The sequence below is a fragment of the Cnephaeus nilssonii genome, assembly GCF_951640355.1.
Source record: "Cnephaeus nilssonii genome assembly, chromosome: 4".
Lineage (NCBI taxonomy): Eukaryota > Metazoa > Chordata > Mammalia > Chiroptera > Vespertilionidae > Cnephaeus > Cnephaeus nilssonii.
Genome location: NC_137075.1, coordinates 4,378,472 through 4,402,628, shown reverse-complemented (window position 1 = coordinate 4,402,628; position 24,157 = coordinate 4,378,472). Strand labels below are relative to the sequence as shown.

General features: G+C 42.9%; 1 protein-coding gene across 4 annotated transcripts in view; it reads left to right on the top strand.

The window, feature by feature from the left end:
- The window catches only part of SNUPN (snurportin 1), a 40,892-nt gene extending 17,088 nt beyond the window's left edge, over nt 1–23,804 (top strand). For 3 of the 4 annotated variants that reach the window (XM_079769231.1, XM_079769233.1, XM_079769234.1), the window contains exons 4-9: nt 4,368–4,472; nt 4,693–4,789; nt 6,777–6,874; nt 16,673–16,750; nt 18,648–18,728; nt 21,450–23,804. In XM_079769231.1, the coding sequence (XP_079625357.1) occupies nt 4,368–4,472; nt 4,693–4,789; nt 6,777–6,874; nt 16,673–16,750; nt 18,648–18,728; nt 21,450–21,776 (786 nt within the window). In that variant the 3' untranslated portion in view covers nt 21,777–23,804. The remainder of the gene's footprint in view (nt 1–4,367; nt 4,473–4,692; nt 4,790–6,776; nt 6,875–16,672; nt 16,751–18,647; nt 18,729–21,449) is intronic. The other variant, XM_079769232.1, reaches the window with a different exon arrangement.
- Nucleotides 23,805–24,157: the final 353 nt, after the last annotated feature.

Here is a 24,157-nt window from a genome sequence, read left to right as displayed (position 1 = left end):
CTGCCAGCCTGGTCACCCCTAACTGTCCTCCCCTTCTGGCCCGGTCACCCCTAACTTCCCTCCCTTGCCAGCCTGGTCACCCCCAACTGCCCTTTCTTGCTGGCCCGGTCAACCCTAACTGCCCTCCCCTGCAGGCCTGGTCCCCCCCAACTGCCCTCCCTGCTAGCCTGGTCACCCCTAACTGCCTTCCCCTGCCAGCCTAGTTGCCCCTAACTGCCCTCCCCTGCTGGCCCGTTCACCCCCTGCAGGCCTGGTTCCTCCCACCTGCCTTCCCCTGCAGGCCTGGACCCCCCCAACTGCCCTCCCTGCTGACCTGGTCACCCCTGCCTTCCCCTGCCAGCCTGGTTGCCCCTAACTGCCCTCCCCTGCAGGCCTGGTCCCCCCCAACTGCCCTCCCCTGCAGGCCTGGTCCCCTCCCCCAACTGCCCTCCCCTGCAGGCCTGGCCCCCCCCCCCAACTGCCCTCCTCTGTATACCTGGTCGCCCCCCTCAACTGCCCTCCCCTGCAGACCTGGTCCCTCCCAACTGCCCTCTCCTGCAGGCCTGAGTCCCCCCCTACTGCCCTCCCTTGAAGGCCTGGTCGCCCCCAACTGCCTTCCCGTGCAGGCCTGGTCACCTCCAACTGCTCTCCCTTGCAGGCCTGGGTCCCCCCCTAACTGACCTCCCCTGCAGGCCTGATCGCCCCCAACTGCCCTCCCCTGCTGGCCTGTTTGCCCCCAACTGCCCTCCCCTGCTGGCCTGTTTGCCCCCAACTGCCCTCCCCTGCTGGCCTGATCACCCATAGCTGTCCTCCCCTGCTGGCCATCTTGTGGCAGCCATCTTGTGTGTTGGAGTGGTCAATTTGCATATTACCTCTTTATTATATAGGATAATTCAGTGTTTATTAGTGTATTCATAGGGATGTTCAACCATTACCATTCTAGACCATTTTCATCATCCCCAAAGAAACCTCATCCCCATTAGCAGGCCATCTCCATCCCTCCTTTTCCCCAGCCCTAGCAATCACCTATCTCCTTTCTGTTTCTATGTATTTGCCTATTCTGGACATTTCATATAATTGGAATCATACAAGATGTGTCTTTTAGTGTGTCACTTCTTTCACTCAGAATAATGTTGTCAAAGTTCATCTGTGTTGTAGCATGTGTTCATTTTTGTGAACACATTTTCTTTATCCATTCATCAGTTGATGGCCATTTAAGTTATTTCCACTTTTTGGCTATCATGATCTGCTCTAAATATTCATTTACAAGTTTTTGCATGGTCATGTTTTTATTTCTCTTGGATATATACCTGGGAGTGGAATTACTAGTGGAATTACTAGGTAATTCTATGTTTAATCCTTTGAGGACTGCCAAACTATTTTTCAAAGTGACTACACCATTTTATATTTTCACCAATGGCATATGAGAGTTCCAATTTCTTCACATGTTTGTCAATACCTTGTCATATGTGTGTGTGTGTGTGTGTGTGTATTTCAGAGAGGAAGGGAGAGGGGGAGAGATAGAAACATCAATGATGAGAGAAAATCATCTCTTGGGTGCCTCCTGCATGCCAGATCAAGCCCGCAACCAGGCATGTACCCTGACTGGAAATGGAACTGTGTCCTCCTGGTTCATGGGTCAACACTCAACCACTGAGCCATACCGGCCAGGCTCCTCTTGCTTCTAAGAGGCTTTGTTTAGATCTTTGTCCACCTAATGGTGTATTTAACTTCAAGTTTAGGTGCGTTCCAAGTCAGCACTTTTATTATGCCACAGCACTGGAGGTGTTCAAACTCTGGACACTTTTTCGTCTTTTTTTTTTTTCCTCAGAGGAAGAAAATTTTTATTTTGGGCTACAAATTACAGGTAATCATTTTCTCCTGATGTTAGGCAACTCCTGGGTTCCTCCATCTTTTGGTCATTCTCCCTGCATAGGGGACACTCTGAATTGGTGTCACACCACTGGGTTCTTTTCACTTTTTTGATAATGGGGATCTAGAACTCATTGAAGCAGCACAGAAGTTTTAAATTTTGTGTAGTCTAATTTATCTTTTTTTTTTTTTTTTTAGTATATTTTTATTGATTTTAGAGAGGAAGGGGAGATAGGAACATGTGCCCTGACTGAGAATCAAACTGTGACTTCCTGGTTCATAGGTTAACGTTCAACCACTGAGCCACACCACCAGGCTAATTCATCTACTTTTTGTTTTGTCGCTTGTTCTTTTAGTGTTATGTTACTACTCTTCTTTAAGGGCGTGTTGGTTAAGCCTTGGGTTTAAGATTTAGTAGCAGAGATAGTGGTGATGCAGTTAACGGGGCTATAGCATGCAGAAGGGGAAGGGTGTGTGTTTTAGGGTTGGGAAATACTTGGGCAAGAGAAGGTAGTAAATTCCATTTTTTATATACTGTACTGAGTTTAAGGTACAGAGGAGACAAAGAAATATCAAATGGCCAGCTTGAAATATATGTCCGGAGGAAAGGAAGGAAATCTGGACAGGAAAAAGAAGGCAATTGGGAGGCATCCTCTGAGAATGATGGGTGAAGCTACCGAAATAGATGACATCTACCCCCAAGGAGGCAGCACCTAAGAGAAAGGCATAAACCAACAGCCTCATGAAGATTATTTACCTGTTTTGGGGGAGTGTGTGGAGGAATATTTGGAGGAAAAAACAGTAGCACTGTGTCATAGGGACAAGGGAACATATAGCAGGGAGGAGGATGTGACTGGCAGCATCATACAGGAAGTGGAAGAAGGAGGATAGGGAAGAGACACTTGGTAGCAAAGAAGTCACTGATGGTCTTTAGCAGGCCTGTGGGGTAGCAAATTTGGACCTAGGGTGTCAGTAGCTGGGAAGACAGCAACGATGTGCAGTAGTTTGAAAAAAAGGAGAAAGATAGTTTAACAGAAATGCAGAGTGATAGAAGGTTTTCATTTTTGTTTTGCTTTTGAAGATTAGGGGGTAAGAATTTTGTGGGCTAAGGGGAAGGAGAGAAAAGATTCAATGGGAGGGATTCATTGATTAGGCCTAAGTTTTATAGATGGGATGGACTGTGAGTGATGAGTGGAAGAATTAACCTTTTCAGCTTAATTTCACCAACAGCCTCCCCCATTTCTTGAGGCAAATTTCCTACTATCCTTTTTTAACATTCATTTTTATTTTTTTACTGATTTCAGAGGAAGGGAAAGGGAGAGAGAGAGAGAGAAAAACATCAATGATGACAATCATTGGTCAGCTGTCTCCTGCATGCCCCCTACTGGGGATCAAGCCCACAACCTGGGCATGTGCGCTTGACTGGAATCAACCCTGGGACCCTTTAGTCCACAGGCTGACACTCTATCCACTGAGCCAAACCTGCTAGGGCCCTAATATTCTTTAGTATAGTGTTTGTGTCACCAGTTTGGGAAAGAATGATCTAGTTTAAGAGCATGTCAATGTCAGGGACCTTATCATTAAGGTGTAGCCCCTGGAACATAATCATTATGGTAATGGTAGGTTGGTGGACAAAGTAAGGAAAGGAAGAGGGTCCCTTCGCCTGGGTCTAGAGGGCAAGGTAGTAAGAATGGATATAAATGCAGGTAATGAAGGTGAGGAGAGAAGTTGAAGTTCACAATGAGTAGCCTCCATCCCATCAGTTGAGCAAGAGATAGTGGACTGCTAATAGCAAGTAGGGTGGAGGCTCCTACTATCAGTCTTTTTTGCCCTCATTCTTTAACTTGTATTTTCATTATAGATATATAATACTAGTGATCTAGTGCTCAGATCCGTGTACCTTGAAAGGAAATTAATTAGAAGATGGCCAGCGGGGCGGGACTGGGCGAGACGGGCCGGACACGCCCTGGAGCCAACCTTCCGCACTCCCTCCCCTGCCGGCCGGCTGCACCCGGGGTGGTTCCGTGGCTCAAAGGGTGTCTGTAGAGTGAGCGGGTCCCTCCAGCAGGTGAAGTCCCTCGACCTGGCCTGCAGGGATTGGGCCAAAATTGGCTTTCCGACATCCCCCGAGGGGTCCCCGAGTGCGATAGGGCACTCTGCAAAGTTGCTGTGGTAGCAAGTGTGCAGTAAACCAGATTGGGGGCCGACAGTGCCCCAGCAACAACATAACCTACGGCTGAAGGTGGATTCGCATGGCCCTGTGAGGAATCAGGCTCCCTCCTCTCTGGTTTCAGGGTGCATCACCCGAGAACCACCGCTGCCAAGTCACTGCAGCTCAGCAGTTCCTGCGTTGAGCATCTGCCCCCTGGGGGTCAGTGTGCATCATAGCAGAGGGGCAGAGGGACACTTAGCATATTAGCTTTTATATATATAGATAGTACATAGATTCCTTGTCGTTGTAAATAGTGGAGCAGGACACCCCTGTTGATTTTTAACACCGTATTTTGTGTTCCCAGTTGATGCTTTCTGAGTGGTTAATTGACGTCCCTTCAGATTTGGGGCAGGAATGGATTGTGGTTGTGTGCCCTGTTGGAAAAAGAGCGCTTATCGTGGCCTCCCGGGTGAGTAGCTGCCTCCTCTTACATCACCAAGCCTTGTCTGTAGTAAGAGGGATTCTTTGCACTTCATGTTCCTTGTCCACCACAGCAGCTGTGCCTAGCATGGGGATTGAAACACTTGCCTGTAGGAAGATTTTTTGAGAGCCATCTTTGGCCTCTGCAGAGTGTGGGAGCAAGAGTGTGAGGAGAACTGATGTCTAATGGTACCTTTCTTTCCAAATAGGGTTCTACCAGTGCCTACACCAAGAGTGGTTACTGTGTCAACAAGTTTTCTTCACTTCTGCCAGGAGGCAACAAGCGAAACTCAACAACAGCAAAAGGTACCTACATGAAATTGTCTTTTTTTTTTTTTTTTTTTAGTTTATAATTATTAAGTTTTTTAATCAGTAAAAGATAGCGTAAGCCGAAACCAGTTTGGCTCAGTGGATAGAGCGTCGGCCTGTGGACTGAGGGGTCCCAGGTTCGATTCCGGTCAAGGGCATGTACCTTGGTTGCGGGCACATCCCCAGTGGGGAGTGTGCAGGAGGCAGTTGAATCAGTGTTTCTTTCTCATCAATGTTTCTAACTATCCCTCTTCCTCTCCCTTCCTCTCTGTAAAAAAATCAATAAAATATTTTTTTTTTAAAAAAAAGATAGTGTAAGTTTCTTGGTCATTTGTTTTAAAGATCCACTTTGAAAGCATGCCTTTGAAACTGCATAGACACCGTCCTGCCCACTGAATTCAGGCCATCTCCTTCAATGTCAGCCCTGTAGCTGCAGAGTAGATGCAGCCCAATGAGGCCTGCTTGGCAAAAAAATCCCTGAATCAAAATTAACATGCCTTTTCCATGAATTGCCATTACAAGGTGACAGCTACAGTTTATTGGGGAAGGTCCCTTAGAATGCTGAGTGTAATGTACAGTAAGATGTTGCTGGGGCTTCCCTGCCGAATTCCCATTTTTCTTTTATCGTTGTACTAACCTTAGCTTCTCTCTCCCACCTGAGCCTAGCTGAGGAGACTAAGATCATGGAGGTGAAATAACTTGCTCATGGTCATTCAGTGACAAAGTGGCGGAGCTGGGCTAAACCCTGCTCTCTTCCCTGCCTGCTAAGGCTCCCTTGCTGGTTCCTCATGTCCTCAGTACTGAGCCCAACTTCTCCATTGACTTTTAGAGCTCCTCACACATGGGCTTTGATCTACCCATCTTTGTATCTTTCCCCTACTCTCCATATCTACGCTTAGCTCTGTTCCACTGGTTTGCCTTCTTGCTCCCCTCATGTACCCAATTTATTTTACCTCTGCCTTTTCTCATGCCAATTCAGTATTCTGGCCTGGAATGCCCTCCCAACCCTCTGCCCTGTTGTTTTAATTCTCACTATGAAGCACTTCCTGCTGCTCCAATCCCTTTTTTTCTGGAATTCCTATTGTTCTTAGTTTGTGCTATAGTTCAGCTCTTGGTTCTTTCCTCTGTGATCATCTTATCTCCTTAACTGGATTGTGACTTTTTTAAAATATATTTATTGAATTTTTACAGAGAGGAAGGGAGAGGGATAGAGAGTTAGAAATATCGATGAGACAGAAACATCGATCAGCTGCCTCCTGCACACCCCCTACTGGGGATGTGCCTGCAACCAAGATATATGCCCTTGACTGGAATCGATCCTGGGACCCTTCAGTCCACAGGCTGACGTTCTATCCACTGAGCCAAAACCGGCTAGGGCTGGATTGTCCTTTTTATTGTGTTGTTGTTAATCCTCACCCAAGGATATTTTCTCCTCTTTTTTTTAAGAGAGAATAGAAGGTTGGGGGAGAGAGTAAAACATCCATGTAAGAGAGGCACATTGATCAGTTGCCTCCCGCACCCAGACTGGGGATCAAACCTGCAACTCTGGTCGCGGGCCCGTGCTCTAACCACTGAGCCATGTTGGCTAGGGCAGATTGTAATTTCTTAAAGGCAGGGACTACATGCAGGTAATGTTCCCCACAGAACACAATGCCCATGATAGGAACTCAAAAGTAATTACAAACTAAAATGCTTTCAAACTTGAGCTCCTGTAAGTGTCCCAGTTTATATGAAAGCTCAGAATTTCCACTTGGCTTAGGGGTTGCCTTGATCCCTCCTGTGTTGTCCTCCCTCAGTCACCATTCTTCAGCTGCAGCATGAATGCCTTCCCACTGAATTCTCATACCTTAGTGCTGCTGCTTGCTGCAAGTACCAAGGATTATTGGATTCCGTTTCCAAGCCCTAAGATGGGCTTCGTAGATTGTGGTGGAGGGAACCCTGATTGGAAGGGCACCCTGTGCTGACTTTCTGCATTGTGTCCCAGACTATACCATTCTGGACTGCATTTACAGTGAGGCAAAGCAGACCTACTACATTCTGGATGTGATGTGCTGGCGGGGCCACCCTTTTTATGACTGCCAGGTAAGGAACAATAATCTCCTCATGTGTTCTGTTTTCTCCATTTCTTGCATCTTTGAGTTTGTTTAAATTAGCTTTTCTTTTTAAATACGGAATGCTTCATGAATTTGCAGATCATTCTTGCACAGGGGCCATGCTAATCACTGTATCGTTCATATTTTAGTATATGTGCTGCTGAAGCAAGCACAGTATAGTAAATTCTTGAGGGGAGGAAAGAAAGAAACAGAGCAGAAGGGTAGGCTGGGACTTTGTATAGGTTGCAGCTGCCCCCTGCCCTGTCCAGAGTCTTGGGAGGATTGTTGTCAGGGAAGATTGTAGGTGAAGGGAATGCCTTTGGTCAAGATAGAGAAGGTGAAATGTAAGACATCATCTAGTAGACTCTTGCAGAAAGTCAGTACGGGGGGAAAAGAACAATTGTGAATAAAAAAATGGGAATAAGTATGTACTATCAACAATCATTTTAAATGTAAATGGATTAAGTGCTCCAATAAAAAGACATAAGGTAGACCTAGCTGGTTTGGCTTAGTGAATAGAGCTTTGGCATGCGGACTTGAAGGGTCCCAGGTTTGATTCCAGTCAAGGGCATGTACCATGGTTGCAGGCTCCTCTCTGGCCTGAGTCCTGGTCAGGGCGGGTATAGGAGGCAACCAATCGATCTGTTTCTCTCACATCAATGTTTCTCTCTGTCTTCCACTCTTTATAAAAAATTAATGGGAAAATATCCTTGGGTAAGGATTTAAAAAAAATAAAAAAGACATAAGGTATCTAAGTGGATAATAAAATAAGATCGATACATACACTGTGTGCGAGACCCTTTTCCAATTGAAAGATACACAGACTGAAAGTAAAGGGGTGGAAAAAGATTTTTTTAAATATATTTTTATTGATTAAAGAGAGGAAAGGAGAGGGAGAGAGAGAGAGAAATATCAGTGATGAAAAAGAATCATTGATCGGCTGCCTCCTACACACCGCACACTTGAGATCGACCCCACAACCAGGGGATGTGCCCATGTACCCTGACTGGGAATTGAATCGTGACCTGCTGGTTCATTTGTCCACTGAGCCACACTGGCCTGGCAGAAAAATATATTTTAAGCAAATACAAATGAAGAAAAAAAAATAGCTGGCATAACAATACTTCTGTCATATAAAATAGACTTTAAAACAAAGGCTGTAATAAGAGACAAAGAAGGACACCTTATAATGATAAAGGGATTAATCCAATAAGAGGACATAATCCTTGTAAACATGCAGCCAATATAGCATTACCTCATATATAAAGCAAAAATTGACAGACATAAAGGGAGAGATCGACAGAGTCATAGTAGGGGACTTTAACACTCCATCATCATCCAAAGCAATCTATAGATTGATCTTCCAGAAAGACAATCAACAAGGAAAGCATCCTTAAAGGACATATTAAACCAGCTGGATTTAATTGATATTTTTAGAGTATTTCACTTCAGAGCAGTAGAATATACATTGTTTTCAAGTGCTTTTGAAACATTTTCCAGGATAGATCACATGTTAAAGCCAGAAAACAGTTCTCAGTGAATTTAAGAAGATTGAAATCAAATGAAGCATCAAATCAAGATCAAGGAAAAAAACAAAAGATATCTTGAGAAAAATGAAAATGAAAACACAACAACCCAAAGTCTATGGGACACATTAAGTAAAAGTCCTAAGAAGAAAATTCATTGCAGTACAGGCCTACCTCAAGAAACAAGAAAAAAAATCTCAGTCTAACTTTGCTATTAAAGGAGCTAGGAAAAGAGCAAGATACAGACCCCAAAGTGAGTAGAAGGAAGAAAATAATAAAGATGCGTGTGGAAATAAACCAAAAATAGTCTAAAAAAGAATCCAAGAGCTGATTCTCTAAAAAGATAAACAAGATGGAGAATCCTTTAACCAGGCTCTTCAAGAATAAAAGAGCAGCCCAGCCAGTGTGGCTCAGTAGTTGAATATCGACCTATGAACCAGCTCACAGTTCGATTCCTGGTCAGGGTACATGCCTAGGCTGCAGGCTCAACCCCCAGTAGGGGGCGTGTAGGAGGCAGCTGATCTGTGATTCTCATCATTGATGTTTCTATCTCTCTCCCTTCCTTTCTGAAATCAATATTCGTGTGTGTGTGATTTTTTTTTAAAGAGAAGAGCCCACCCTAGCTGGTTTGGCTCAGTGGATAGAGCGATGGCCTGTGGACTGAACAGTCCCCAGTTTGATTCTGATCAAGTGCACATGCCCAGGTTGTGGGCTCAATCCCCAGTAGGGGGCATGAAGGAGGTAGCCAATCATGGTTTTCTCTCATCATTGATGTTTCTGTCTCTCTCCCTCTCCCTTCCTCGCTGAAGTCAATAAAAATGTAAATAAATAAATAAGTAATAGGGAGGGAGGGAGAGGGAGGGAAAGATAGGAAAGAAAGAAGGCAAGGATAGGAAAGAAAGAAGGCAAGGATAGGAAAGAAAGAAGGAAGGAAGGAAGGAAGAAAAGGGAAGGAAAGAAAAGAAGAAGGAAAGGAAAGAGAGAAGGAAGGAAGGAAGGAAAGAGAGAGAGAAAGGGAGGGAGGGAGGAAAAGAAAAGGAAAAAGAAAAGGAAAGGAAAGGAAAGAGCCCTGGCCAGGTGACTCGGTTGTAGCATTGTCCCATACACCAAAAGGTGGGTTTGATTCCCAGTCAGGGCACATATCTAGGTTGTAGGTTCTTTCCCAGGTTGGGGTGTGTAAGGGAGGCAACTGATCTGTTTCTCCCCTCCACCCCCGTCCTTGTTCTATAATCATTAAAAACGTGTTTGGGTGAGTTTAAAAGAATAAAAAAAGAGGACCCAAATAAATAAAATCAGAAATGAAAGTGAAGTGACAACTGACACCATAGAAATACAAGGGATTATTTTAAAAAATACTACAAAAAATTATATTCCAACAAATTGGACAATCTGGAAGAAATGAATAAATTTCTAGAAACATACAATCTTCCAAGACTGAATCAAGAAAAAGCAGAATATCTGAACATACCAATTACTACCAACTGAAACTGAGTCAGTAATCAAAAAACTCTCAACAAATACAAGCTCTAGACTGGATGGCTCACAAGTGAATTTTATCAAACATTCGAAAAATTAACACCTATTCTCAAAGTACTCCCAAAAGTTGAAGAGGAAAGAAAGCTCCCAAGCTTATTTTATGAGGATGTCATTACCATCATTTCAAGCCTGATGAAGACATAACAAAAAAGATATGTATAGACCATTATCTGTGACGAACATAGGTGCAAAAATCCTCAACAAATTTTAGCAAACTGAATTAAGCAGTATATTCTTTAATGACCAAATGGGATTTATTCCTAGGATGCAAAGTTGGTTCAATATCTTCAAATCAGTAAACATGATACAACCACATATCATCATATTAACACATGCAGGAAACGCAAATGAGTCTTGGCTGGGTAGCTCTGTTGACTAGTACCATCCCGATATGTCAAGGTTGCGGGCTCAATCTCTGTTAGGGCACATGCAAAAACAACCAATGAATTCATAAATAAGAGCAACAACAAATCAATATTCCTCTTTCTGTCTCTCCCTTTCTCTCTAAAATCAGTAAATTTTTAAAAAAGGGCATTTAACAAAATTCAGCAGCCTTTTATGATAAAAAGTCTCAGCCAAGTTGGAATAGAGGGAATGTACCTCAACACAAAGTCCATATATGACAAACCCACAGCTAACTTCATAGCCAATGGGGAAAAGTTAAAAGTGTTTTCTTTAAGACTAGGAACAATATAACATTTGCACCACTTTTATTCAATATAATACTGGAACTCCTAGCCACATCAATCGGACAAGAAAATGAAATAAAAGGCATGCAGATTGGAAAGGGAGAAGTAAAGCTGTTGCACTGCCTAGGTTGCTCAGTTGGTTGGAGCACAGTCCCTATATGCACCAAGGTTGTGGGTTTGGTTTCTGGTCAGGGCACATGCAAGAATCAACCAGTTAATGCATAAATAAGTGGAACAACAAATCTGTCTCTTCCTTCCTCTCAAATCAATAAAATTTTTTTTTTTTTAAATTTTAACACCAAAAAAAAAAAGGAAATTTGTTGCTTCCTTCAGCAGCACACATACTAAAATGGAATACTACAGAGATTAGCATGGCCTTTGGGCAAGAATGACATACAAATTCATCAAGCATTACATATTTGGAGGATTAAGAAATACAAATTGGCAGTTACAAAATCATCATGGGGATGTGGAGTATATAATAGGGAATATAGTCAATGATATTGTAATAACTGGTATCAGATGGGTACTAGACATATCAGGGTGATCACTTCATAAGTGTCCTAGATGATTAATAACTATGGTCCTCCTGAAGCTAACTAATATAATGTATGTTGACTAATTTAAAAAATTTAGTTTTTATTATTTTTTAAAATATATTTTTATTGGTTTCTGAGAGGAAGGGAGAGGGAGAGATAGAAACATCCATGGGCCGAAACCGGTTTGGCTCAGTGGATAGAGCGTCGGCTTGCGGACTCAAGGGTCCCGGGTTCGATTCCGGTCAAGGGCATGTACCTTGGTTGCGGGCACATCCCCAGTAGGGGGTGTGCAGGAGGCAGCTGATTGATGTTTCTCTCTCATCGATGTTTCTAACTCTATCCCTCTCTCTTCCTCTCTGTGAAAAATCAATAAAATATATATATATATATATATATATATATATATATATATATATATATAAAAAAAGAAACATCCATGGTGAGAGAGAATCATTGATCGGTGAGAGAGAATCATTGATTGGCTGCCTCCTGCATGACCCCCACTGGGGATTGAGCCCGCAACCTGGGCATGTGCCCTTGACGGGAATTGAACCAGGACCCTTCAGTCCACAGGCTGATGCTCTATCTGCTGAGCCAAACCAGCTAGGTCAAAATTTTTTCAAAAATATTTTTGCCCTAGGCGGCTTGGCTCAGTGGATAGAGCATCAGCCTGCGGACTGAAGGGTCTCAGGTTCAATTCTGGCCAAGGGCACATGCCTGGGTTGCAGGCTCGATCCCCGGTAGGGGGTATGCAGGAGGCAGCAGATCGATGATTCTTTTTCATCGTTGATGTTTCTATCCCTCTCTCCTCCTTCCTTCCTCTCTGAAACCAATAAAGAAATATATTTTTTTAAAAGTTTAAAAATATATATTTTTTTATTGGTTTTTGGAGAGAGAGGAAGGGAGAGAGAGAAAAACACTGATGGAGACATTGAGCAGCTGTCTCCTTCATGGCCCCTACCAGGAATTGAGCTGGCAACCTTTGGGTGCACAGGACAACACCCAACCAACTGAGCCACATCAGCCAGGACAAAGAAAAAAAAACTAAGAAGTTTTTGCACAGTAAAGGAAATAATCAACAAAAGAAAAAGACAGCCTACTGAATGGGAGATTATATTTGCCAATAATATATCTGATAAGGAGTTAATATCCAAAATTTATAAAGAACTCACAACACCAAAAATCAAACTATCCAATTAAAAAATAAGCAAAGGACCTAATAGACATTTATTCAAAGAGGTCATACAGATGACCAATAAAAAGATGAAAAGATGCTCTATGTCACTAATCATCAGAGAAATGCAAATTAAAACCACAATGAGATACTATCTCATGCGTGTCAGAATGACTATCATCAATAAATCAGCAAACACCAAGAGTTGGGAAGGATGTGGAGAAAATGGAACTCTTGTGCACTGTTGGTTGTATTGCAAATTGATGCAGCCACTTCGGAAAACAGTATGGAGGTTCCTCAGAAAATTAAAACTAGAACTACTTTATTAACCAGCAATTCTGTCTTTATTTATTGGTAGAAATCCAAAACACTAATTCTAAAAGATAAATGCACCCCTATTTTCAACAGCCAAGATATTAAGCAACCCAACTGCCCATCAGTAGATGATTAGATAAATAAGGTGAAGCATGTACAAGGGAATATTAGTCGGCCATGAAAAAGAATGAAATCTTACTATTTGTGACAACATGGATGGACCTAGAAAGTAATGTGATAAATGAAATAAGTCAGACTGGGAAAGGCAAATAATCTATGGTTTCATTTACATTTGGAATCTAAAGATCAAAATAAATGATCAAGGAGTACAGAAATAGATATAAACAAACTGATGGTTGCTAGATGGGAGGAAGTTTGGGGGGCTGGTTTAAGAATGTGAAAGGATTAAGAATACAAATTGGCAGTTACAAAATAGTCATGCGGATGCAAAGTACAGCATAGGGAATATAGTCAATAATTTTGTAATTATGTGTAGTGTCAGGTACTAAGACATTGAGGGGATCACTTCATAAATTATATGAATGTCAAAACCTTATGCTATATGCCAGAACCAATATAAAATAATAGGGGATTTCAACTGTAATTGAAAAAAAATAAATAAATGAAAGTTCTCAGACCTACTAAATGAGAAACTATTGGGGTGGATTATGTTTTAATCAGCCTGCAGGTGCTCTTCATCAGAGAAATGCAAATGAAAACCACAATGAGATGTGAGAATCATGGGTTATCACCATAGTCTTTCTTTTTTGTTTTTGAGAGAGAGAGAAAGAGAAACATAATCAACACTGATTGGCTGCCTCTTGCACACCCCCTGCTGCGGATCGAGCCAAAAACCTGGGCATGTGCCCTGACCAGGAATTGAACTGGGGCCTCCTGGTGCATGGGTTGATGCTCAGCCACTGAGTCACACCAGCTGGGTAGGCTATTTCCTTTCAGGTCATTCCTAAAAGCTAGGTTTCCTCATCAGCTCAGTGGTGGTACTTTGAAACTCTAACATGCTCCTCATTCTAAGAATATTCTCCAGGACATGTATTACTAAGCAATTTTGAGCATTATGTCATTGAATTCCTTACATCTCTAAAAGGTAAGTACTCCTATTTGTAATCCTTTTGATAAGGAATTTGAGAGCCACAGATGTTATGTAACTTGCCCAGATGCAGAGCCAAACCTAAAACTCAGTAGTCTTAAATTCAGTCCAGCCCTAACTGGTTTGGCTCAGTGGATAGAGCGTTGGCCTGCAGACTGAAGGGTCCCAGGTTCGATTCTGGTCAAGGGCATGTACCTTGGTTGTGGGCACATCCCCAGTAGGTGGTGTGCGGAGACAGCTGATCAATGTTTCTCTCTCATTGATGTTTCTAACTCTTTATCCTCTCCCTTCCTCTGTAAAAAATCAAAATATATTTTTTTAAAAATTCAGTCCAAATTCAATTACACATTTTCCTGTAATTCTGTTGAAGAATATTTTCTAACATGCATTTACAATATATGAATTCGGTAACTAAAACCACCTATTTTTTGTTTTAAACTTACCTTTTACCCTCCAAATATTTGCATTCATTTCAGAGAAGAAAGGAGAGGAAGAGAGAGATAGAAATATCAATGATGAGCCCTAGCTGGTTTGGCTCAGTCGATAGAGTGTTGGCCTGCAGACTGAAGGGTCCCAGGTTCGATTCCCATCAAGGACATATGCCCAGGTTGTGTGCTCGATCCCCAGTAGGGGGCATGCAGGAGGCAGCCAATCAATGGTTCTCTCATCATTGATGTTTCTATCTCTCCCTCTCCCTTCCTCTCTGAAATCAATAAAAATATATTTTTTTAAAAATCTTTCCAGGAAACAAAAAAAGGAAACATCAATGATGAGAGAGAATCATTGATCATCTGCCAACTGCATACCCCCTACTGGGGACCCACCCCGCAACCCTGGCATGTGCCTTGATGGGAAATCGAACCTTGTATTCTTGGTTCATAGGTCGACACTTAACCACTGAGCCCCACTGGCTAGGCAAAACCACCTATGTTTTTATAATATAAAGAAAAGAAGAAAAAAAAGAAGAAAAAAAGAAAAGACTATGTTGTTGTTATTTTGGTTTCTGAAAGCTAAATAATGTAAAGAAAGAAAATGACATAAATAAGTACAGTAAGGTTTATATCACTGATTCAGAAAATCAAGTAAGCTATATAGTAGTTTCTAGTCCTCTAAAACAAAGGTCAACCTAATGTGACTTGGAGTTGTAGAGTCCTGGTCTCTTAGTATTTCTTGTGTGCAACTAGGCAAGTGATGTAATGTCCCTGAGCCTCTGCCCTTTCACCTGTAGAATAGAGATAATGATAATACAACTCTCACAGGGTGGTTTTGGATTAGTAAGATTATGTTTGTACAGGTCTTATCTTGGAGCTGGACACATAGTAGGTCTTCCATAATAAATATTTGGCCTACTGCCATTAATAATGTTACTGGACTTTTTTTTTTTTAATATATTTTATTGATTTTTTACAGAGAGGAAGAGAAAGGGATAGAGAGTTAGAAACATCGATGAGAGAGAAACATCGATCAGCTGCCTCTTGCACACCCCCTACTGGGGATGTGCCCGCAACCAAGGTACATGCCCTTGACCGGAATCGAACCTGGGACCCTTGAGTCCGCAGGCCGACGCTCTATCCACTGAGCCAAACCGGTTTCGGCGTTACTGGACTTTTAAAAAAAAATCTTCACGCCTTTTTCCTTCTCACACAACCCAGTCAACATGGATGGTGTTCAGCTGCTTCATGGAGGTTGCCTGGGTGGCCTACCTTTCCTTTGGGCCTCTTGCCACGAAGCTGCTCGAAATTATAGATATCCATCAGAACAGGGCTTTGGTTAATGGAACTTTCACTCAAGTAAGGAGACAAACCATGACTTTCAAATGCTGCGGCTTACTGTCTTCATCCCAAGTTCTCACATAGTGCCCGCCAGAAGTTTGCTTGACAAACCTGGCAGCCACAAGATGGGCCAATAAGATAAAAGCCAGAGAAAAGCAAGCCAAGGTGACAGGTTTTGATCATTACAGGGTCATGACGGTAAAGAAAATGAGGAACTGAATAATCAAGCTTGAAGTCAGGAACCTTTAAAAGGCAGTTCTGCCCTGGCCAGTGTGGATCATGGTTAGAGTGGCAGCCCATGCATCGAAGGGTCACAGGTTGATTCCTGGTCAAAGGCATGTACCTGGCTTGTAGATTCGATCCCTAGCTCTAGTTGGGGCACATGTGGGAGGCAACCAATGGATGTGTCTTTTTCACATCGATGTTTCTCTCCTCCCTCCCCCAAAGCTCCCTGCTGTTAAAGGTGGAGCTACAACTGCTTCTGCAAAGGTTCCAGTAAAAATGGTGGCCACTGGCCCTGGCCGATGTGGCTTAGTTGGTTGGGTGTCATCACATGCCCAGAAAGGTCGCCAATTCTATTCCCAGTCAGGTCACATGCCCGGGTTTTGGGCTCCATCCCTGGGGGGGAGAAGGGGGCATGCAGGAGGCAACCAATTGATGTTGTGCTCTCACATCAATGTTTCTTACCCTTTCTTTCTCTCTCTAAAAATCAATAAACGATTCTTAAGAAAAAAGGTGACCGCTGCAGGTAAGACGGCTCCAGTCCAGAGGGTGTCTGCCTAGAAAGCTATAGGCCAGAAGGCAGCACCTTGAAAAGCACAAGGGTCTGAAAGCTCCAGCCCTGAAAGCACCTGCTACAAAGGCTTCTGGCAAGGAAGTGTGAGAGCATAAGAGGCTGTTATAAAAGTAATAAAGGTTATTTTTGACACATTGGCAAATCTAAAGAAAAAAATCTTCAAAGATTTTATAAATATCTTCCTGATCTGATGGCAGTGTTTTAAGGAAATGAGGGTAATGATAGAAGGGCTTAGGTCTTCATAAATCAGGCGGCTATTTAGAATATGGCTTTTTGCTTCTATTAGAGTTTGAGATGAGCTGTATTTTATCTTTGTCTTTTCTTTGTGGCAGACTGACTTCCGATTCTACTGGATGCATTCAAAGTTACCAGAAGAAGAAGGACTGGGAGAGAACACCAAGCTCAATCCTGTGAGGCCTGGGATTAGGGTTGTAGAGTTCTTTATATGGATTAGTTTGGAATGATCTATTATCTACATAAAACCATTATGAATGAAATTCTTTAATATTGAGATAGTACAGCATAACAGGACGATTATAGGCTTAACAGTCATCCAGATCTGAATTCCAGTTTTGGCTTTAATAATTATTAGGCTAAAAAATAATAATAATTATTATTATTATTATTATTATTATTATTGTTATTATTAGGCTAAGCTAAAAACATCACTTGGCCTTAGTTTCTTCATCTGTATAATAAGATTAATAATACCTATTTTACAGGGTGGTTCTAAGAACTAAATGAGAAAAATATGTATGTCCTCCTAGCATAGTACTTATGGTAGGCTCTCAATAAATAGTGGTTGGTGTGAAATGCTAAAGTTCCCCAGGGATGCTGATATCCCTGGTCCATGAGCCACATTTTGATAACCTCTGCTCTTATATCTGAGCCGAGAGTAACTTCATCTAGTCAGTTCCCTCATTTTACAGATGAGAATATAGGCTCAGAGAGGGGATTGCCTTCCCCAAGGTCCCACAGTACAGGAGGATAGTTCAATGTGTTTGTTACCCGATCAGTGATTAAACATATGACAGCTATTTTGAGGACATTTTATTAAGCCCTGCAGATTGGTATTTGCCTGGATTATTTACAACATTTTTTAAAAATATGTTTTTATTGATTTCAGGGGGAGAGAGAGAGAGAAACATCTACGATGAGAATCATTGATCGGCCATCTCCTGCATGCCCCCCACTGGGTATTGAGCCTGAAACCTGGGCATGTGCCTTGCTTGACCAGGAATCGAATCGCCATTTCCTGGTTCATAGGTTGATGCTCAACCATTGAGCTACAATGGCCGGACTGCTTACATTTTTTTTCCTTTTTCTCAATATATTTTTATTGATTTCAGAGAGGAAGGGAGAGGGAGAGAGAGAAACATCAGTGATGAGAGAGAATCATTGATCGGCTGCCTCCTGCACACCCCTCACTGGGGATTGAGCCCGAAACCTGGGCATATGCCTTGACTGGGAATCGAACTGTGACCTCCTGGTTCATAGGTCAATGCTCAACCACTGAGCTATGCCAGGCAGCTCTTCTTTTCTTTCTTTCTTTCTTTCTTTCTTTCTTTTTATTTATTTATTTTTTGTTTGTTGTTGTTTTGTTACAAGATTTTTAAAGGCAATTAGATAACAGTTACAGGACAATAAATGGGGTCAGTACTTACAGTGATGTCATCAATAACATCCTGGAAAAACGTGTATTAAGAAAAGGGGGAACGTGGGAGCAGTTCTAGTGCTCTTACATGTATTATCTCATTGAATCCACACAACAGTCCTATGAAGTTGATACTTTTATCCCATTTTACAGATGGGAAAATGAAATCATATAGAGAGAAAATGATTGGCAGAGCTGGGAGTCAAAGCACTAGTTATACTGCTTCAGTCTAAAAATCCTTGCAGCTAAAAGAAATAAAATAAATAAATACAGACCTAAGTAAAATCCTTGCCGGTGTGAAAGAAGTTCAGCTACTCCTTCATTAGGGGCAATTGTCAGAGGGCTGTGAGAATAACATATAATCCCTAAACCTAGCGCAGGACCCTGGTTCTCAATCCTGACTGTATGTTAAAATCACTGTCTGGGCTTCTTCCAGGCCATTTCAGTCAGAATCAGTAATTTTTAAGAGTTCCCCAAATGATTCTCCTGTATAAAGCAAGGTTGAGAACCATTGACCTAGTAATTCAGCATGTATTTGGAGGGGAGGTAGCTGGGAAGGAAGAGACCAAAAACTTCTTTGATATAGCTTTTCAGTTGCTAGAATAGTATTATTTGTAATATGTACTAATTCTTTGTTCTAATTTATATTTTAGTTTAAATTTGTGGGGCTAAAGAATTTTCCTTGTACCCCTGAGAGCCTGTGTAAGGTGCTGTCTATGGATTTCCCTTTTGAGGTAAAAAAGTCATTGTCTTTATTGTTCTGATGTGGTTTCAGGACACAAGAAAACTTGGTTACACAGTCTTAAGATATCTTTTGACTTTGTTATGTTAAAGCATCAGAAAAGGGCTGAGCCCTGGCTGGTATGGCTCAGAAGGTTGGTTGGAATGTCATCCTGGGCACCCAAAAATTGTAGATTCAATTCCTTGTCAGGGTGCATGCGGGAGACAACCTATCGATCAGGGGTCCTCAAACTTTTTAAACAGGGGGCCAGTTCACTGTCCCTCAGACCGTTGGAGGGCCGGACTATAGTTTAAAAAAAAACTATGAACAATTCCTATGCACACTGCACATATCTTATTTTGAAGTAAAAAAACAAAACGGCAAAAACACCCGCATGTGGCCCGAGGGCCGTCGTTTGAGGACGCCTGCTATCGATGATTCTCTCTTTATCTCTTTCTATCCCCTCCCCCCTTTCTTCTCTCTAAAATCACTTTAAGAAAAAGAAAAGGGCTGGAAGCTGATTTCTAGGAAGGGATGTACTCACTGCCCTTCAGAGCCTCAGCTCCACCCTTCTACATAAATCAGAATGCCAGAGCTAGAAGGGTCCTGAAAGGACGCCTCATCTAACGCTCTCATTTCACAGAGAGAGAAACTGAGGCCCGGATCGTGGTGAGGCTTTCATTCCTAGATCCTTCTTGGTTTGCCCCTTCCTGCTGTAAGCTTGAGAACCAGGCCCTTTGTGTGACTGCCATGGCTGGTTGTAAAGTCAAGGGGCTTCTTTGACTGATGGACCACAGGGATGTAAACTTCTAATTCTTCCTTCCTACGAAGAGCAAATGATCCCCGGGTATGTCAGTGCTTGCTCAGCAGTGGCATGGGGCAGGTGATCAACTCATCCCAGTGTGTGTCCTGGACTTTCCCAGTCTTAGTGTGAAAGTCTCTCATTGTCAGCAGCAGCTCTTCAGTCTTGGGGCAGTCTTCTGTCATCCTTAGAACCTGCAGTTATCCTCTCCAGTCTCAATAAGCAAACTTTCCTTTGCCCAACAAACCCTTTAAAATTCTGCCTAGTCACCTACAAGTCTTTACTTGAACTGGATATATTTTGCAGAAAGGATCACAGATTCGGGCGGTTGCCTTCATTTCTGGGAGTCAATTAAGAAGGTGGTAAGAACACCATCTTTATTTTTATTTATCTATTTTTGTTAATCCTCACCTGAGGATATTTTTTCCATTGCTTTTATGAGAAAGAGGAAGGGAGCGGGCGGGTGCGGGGGGGGGCGGGGGGGGGGGGAGAGAAACATTGACGTGATACAAACACATGGACTGGTTGCCTACCACACTCGCCCTGAGGAGTGAACTTACAACCCAGGTATGTGAATCAAACCCCAGACCCTTCAGTGTTCGGTCTGATGCTCCAACTACTGTGCCACACTAACCAGGGTGACTGCCATCTTTATTTTTACTTACAGCCCTTATACTATAAATAAAGTTATAGTAAATGCTTTTTTCTTTATTGATTAAGGTATTACATATGTCTCCTTATCCCCTTCATTGCCCCCCCATCCCCCACCCCCCACTCCTGCTGTCACTACCCTGGTGTCTGTGTTCATTGGTTAGGCTTATATGCATGCATACAAGTCCTTTGGTTGATCCAGTAAATGCTTTTTAGAGATGAGTTGCTGACTCCCAGAAAAGAAAATTTGGGACTGTAGGAAATCTTTCCATTAAGAAAAACTGAGTTGCCGAAACCGGTTTGGCTCATTGGATAGAGCGTCGGTCTGCGGACTGAAAGGTCCCAGGTTCGATTCCGGTCAAGGGCATGTACATTGGTTGCGGGCACATCCCCGGTAGGAGGCAGCTGGTCGATGTTTCTCTCTCATCGATGTTTCTAGCTCTCTGTCCCTCTCCCGTTCTCTCTGTAAAAAATCAATAAAATATATTTTAAAAAAGAAAAACTGAGTTTCCTAGAACATAGCTTGCAACAATTTAGGGGAAAGAGTTAGGCAGCCAACAGTGGCTTGGGGAGCATGGCTTCTTTTTGTTTTTAATAATGTATTTTTATTGATTTCAGAAGAAGGAGAAGGAGACTGAGATAGAAACATCAATGGTGAGAGAGAATCATTGATTGGATGCCTCCTGCACATTCCCAACTGGGGATCAAGCCCACACCCTGGCATGTGCTCTGACCAAGAATTGAACCATGACCTCCTGGTTTATAGGTCAATGCTCAACCACTGACCACACAGGTTTCCTCTGTGCTCAGCAGTCCAGCATCTCATATGTGCCTATCCAGTTCCCCTGCTTTGTTTCGTTTGCAGAACACATAACCCACTATGAGATCTCTGGGTGGTAGAAGTGCATGGGATTTGGGAAGAGGACTTGGGTTCAAGTTGAATTTCTACTTCATACTAACTGTGTGTTATTACAGAAGCCCCCAGAACTTTGAGCCAGCCCCATCTCGAAAATACCCTCATGGTGGATGAAAGGGTGAAGTAGTGGGTAGGGAAGCACACTATAAACAGGAATGTGCTATTTATGTTTTTTATTTTCTAAAATTTAGTTTTCTAGGCCGTTTCTTCATTTAGAGAAATTGCATGTGTGAGAAACGAGAACTCTTTCCTCTGGCAGTGACTCAGAAAAAGGATTTGAACCACTAGAGCTGCCCCGTGTGTATAGGCTCCTGACAACATGTGGCCTTCGAAGTCATTTTGATCCCTGGTCTCTTTTCTTGTAGGTGGATGGACTTCTCTTCTACCACAAGCAGACGCACTATAGCCCTGGAAGCACTCCTCTAGTGGGCTGGCTACGCCCGTACATGGTGTCAGATATTCTTGGTGTGGCGGTGCCAGCTGGGGGCCCACTGACTACCAAGCCAGAGTATGCTGGGCACCAGCTCCAGCAGATTATTGAGCACAAGAGGAGCCAGAAGGACGGCATGAAAGAGAAACCCACACATAAGGCCTCTAACAGTGGGCACTATGAGCTGGAGCATCTGTCTACCCCTGAGCTGAAGAGTGATCCCCACAGCTTGGACCAGCTCGGGAGTCACATGGAAAACTAGAGAGAGCCGCCTCCTTTGGGTGTCACAGGAAGGTGCTTGGTTTCAGAACAAAGGTTGGGGAGGAGGACAGTGACGACAATAGGTGACTTCATTTTAGAGTGGACTTTCCAAAGCCACTCCAGCTGGAAACAGCTTAACTCCTGTAAAAAGTGTATCCCAGATCCACAATGTAAATATATGTGATTCTTAAAAAGGAACTTGTGATTCTTTTTTTATTTTTTAAGGGCCTTTTTATTAATAGGTATACAGGTCTAGCTTTCCCCAGGTACCCATATGAATGTATCATTCAGCAAGATTGCTTTTATGGTTGAAAAGCCAAGAACTTGTGATTCTTAAACTTTAGACAATCTTGAAACTCCCAGCTGCCCCCCTCCTGTCCCCGTTCCCCCTCCCCTGTGCCCCAGTCTACCTAAACCATGACTGTTCAAGTCTTGGCCTATTTCACTCTGGTCTTAGTACTTAAGCATTCTGCTGAGTTTCTAGTTGCTACTGTTCCTGACGTCATTTTCTAAAAGGTCTTACCAAGAACTGCAGTTCTTAGTATTTGAATATCTTCCCTCTTCTGAGAAAACAAATGTGATTTTCTTCGGTTTGGACATTGCCAGAGATAAAATGGAAGTGGTGATCGTTTACTACGTCAACAAACATTTGAGCACCTTCCAGAAGATAAGCCTTTTGCTAGGCCTCTGTGATGTAGGTTATGGGAACAGAAAGGCCCTTAGAGCCTCGGGGGCTGGAAGAGCAGGGGGATGTTTCACCAAGGAGGTCGGAGCTGGGCTGAGGCTCTGAGGAGGGGCAGAAATGTGCTCTGCAGATAAGGAGGTTAGGAGTTCCTCACAGAGGCAGGAGGGTGCGCAGTTGCACCCCTGCAGGGCAGGACTTGGTGTGGGACCTGAAGTCTGTTCAGCATGGCTGAAGCATAAGGTAGGACTGGAGGGCTGTAGAGGAGGAAGAGAGAGAGATGGGCCTGATTGTGTTATGCAGAGATTTTGGATTTTATGTCATGAATGTAAAGGAGCCAATAAAGAGCTTTGAGCAGGCAAGATCCATTCAGATTTGTGAATTAGAGCTCTTTGGCCGCTGAGGAAGATGGTATCTGTTCTGTGTTCAGGAAATGTCTCTAATTTTCCATGGCTGTAATCTGCTCCCCACACTTTTTCACCTTTCTAGGACTTACCTTATTGGACAGAAGAATTCACTATTCCACTCCAGCAACATGAGCATCCTGTGGACAAAATTTCAGAGGGGTCCAGGTCAGATGAGTGACCAGGTCAGATGCAGTTGTTCCTTCGTATTGATTAATTTGGGGAACAGATCCTGGCAGGACTTGTGGTTGAGTGGAATCTGATGACAAAATTCAGTACACTAGTGGACCTGGCCTTCCTGCTGGGCTCCTAGACAGCCATTCAAGCCGACTCTTACCAAACCAGAGAAGATTCCTCCCCCACACCCAATGATGTTCCTGCTGGCTGCAGATTTCAGCATGCTTACAGCAATAAGCTCTTTCCTGAATTCCATTGGGGTCAATTCTGCAATAGGAACCTCATGTTTCTCATGTCAAGAAGCATGTTGTTGGCTGCCTACTTGTTTCATCTCTGTTTGATCACCTTCTGAATGCTGTATTCTGTACTCGGCAGCCAGCTGTGCCATTTCAGGAGCAGCACATGCTAGCATCAGTGAGACTTGGCTGGACTATGCCCAGAAATAATCAGATCTAGAAGGACTATTTCCCTAAAGGACACTCTGGGCATAAATGCAAAGAGTTAAAGAACATATCAGCCAAACTTTATCACCACACACAATCTGATATTGTTAAATGGTAGCTGGAAGGCTGTATCTCAGAAAAGTGCCCTTCTATTTTTACCTGAGGAGCCAGTATTGATTACTGAATAGAATGTATGTCCTGCTCATACTTCTTTGTGAAATGCCACCTGTTACAAAGATAGTCTTGTTATAGGTTACTGTGATTGGATATTAGTTTTCTGGCCATCCTGAACAGCTCACAGCTTCTTTTTTGTGGAATTATCTCTTCCCCAGGCAATATGGTACAGTGGGACTGTAATTTGGGGAACTCCCTTCCTTAGCCAGGCAGTAGGACTAATTTGGGCCAATTATGCCCCTCACCAAGAATTTGTGTCTTGAGCAGAGGAACAAAGGGAATGATCAGTAAGAATTCATTTATTTTGCCCTTGTCTTTTTCTTGCTATGAAACCTGTGAACATCCAGTAAATTCCATCTTGTTTAAGTAGCAGAGGTAATTTCTGAGTTTGCAACCAAAGAATCCAGTGTGGCCCTGACCTGCTTGCCTTGACTGGAGGACCAGTTTGGCATGAGTTAGCAAGGGACTACTAGTTGAGAGCACCTGTTTCATCAAGTGCCAC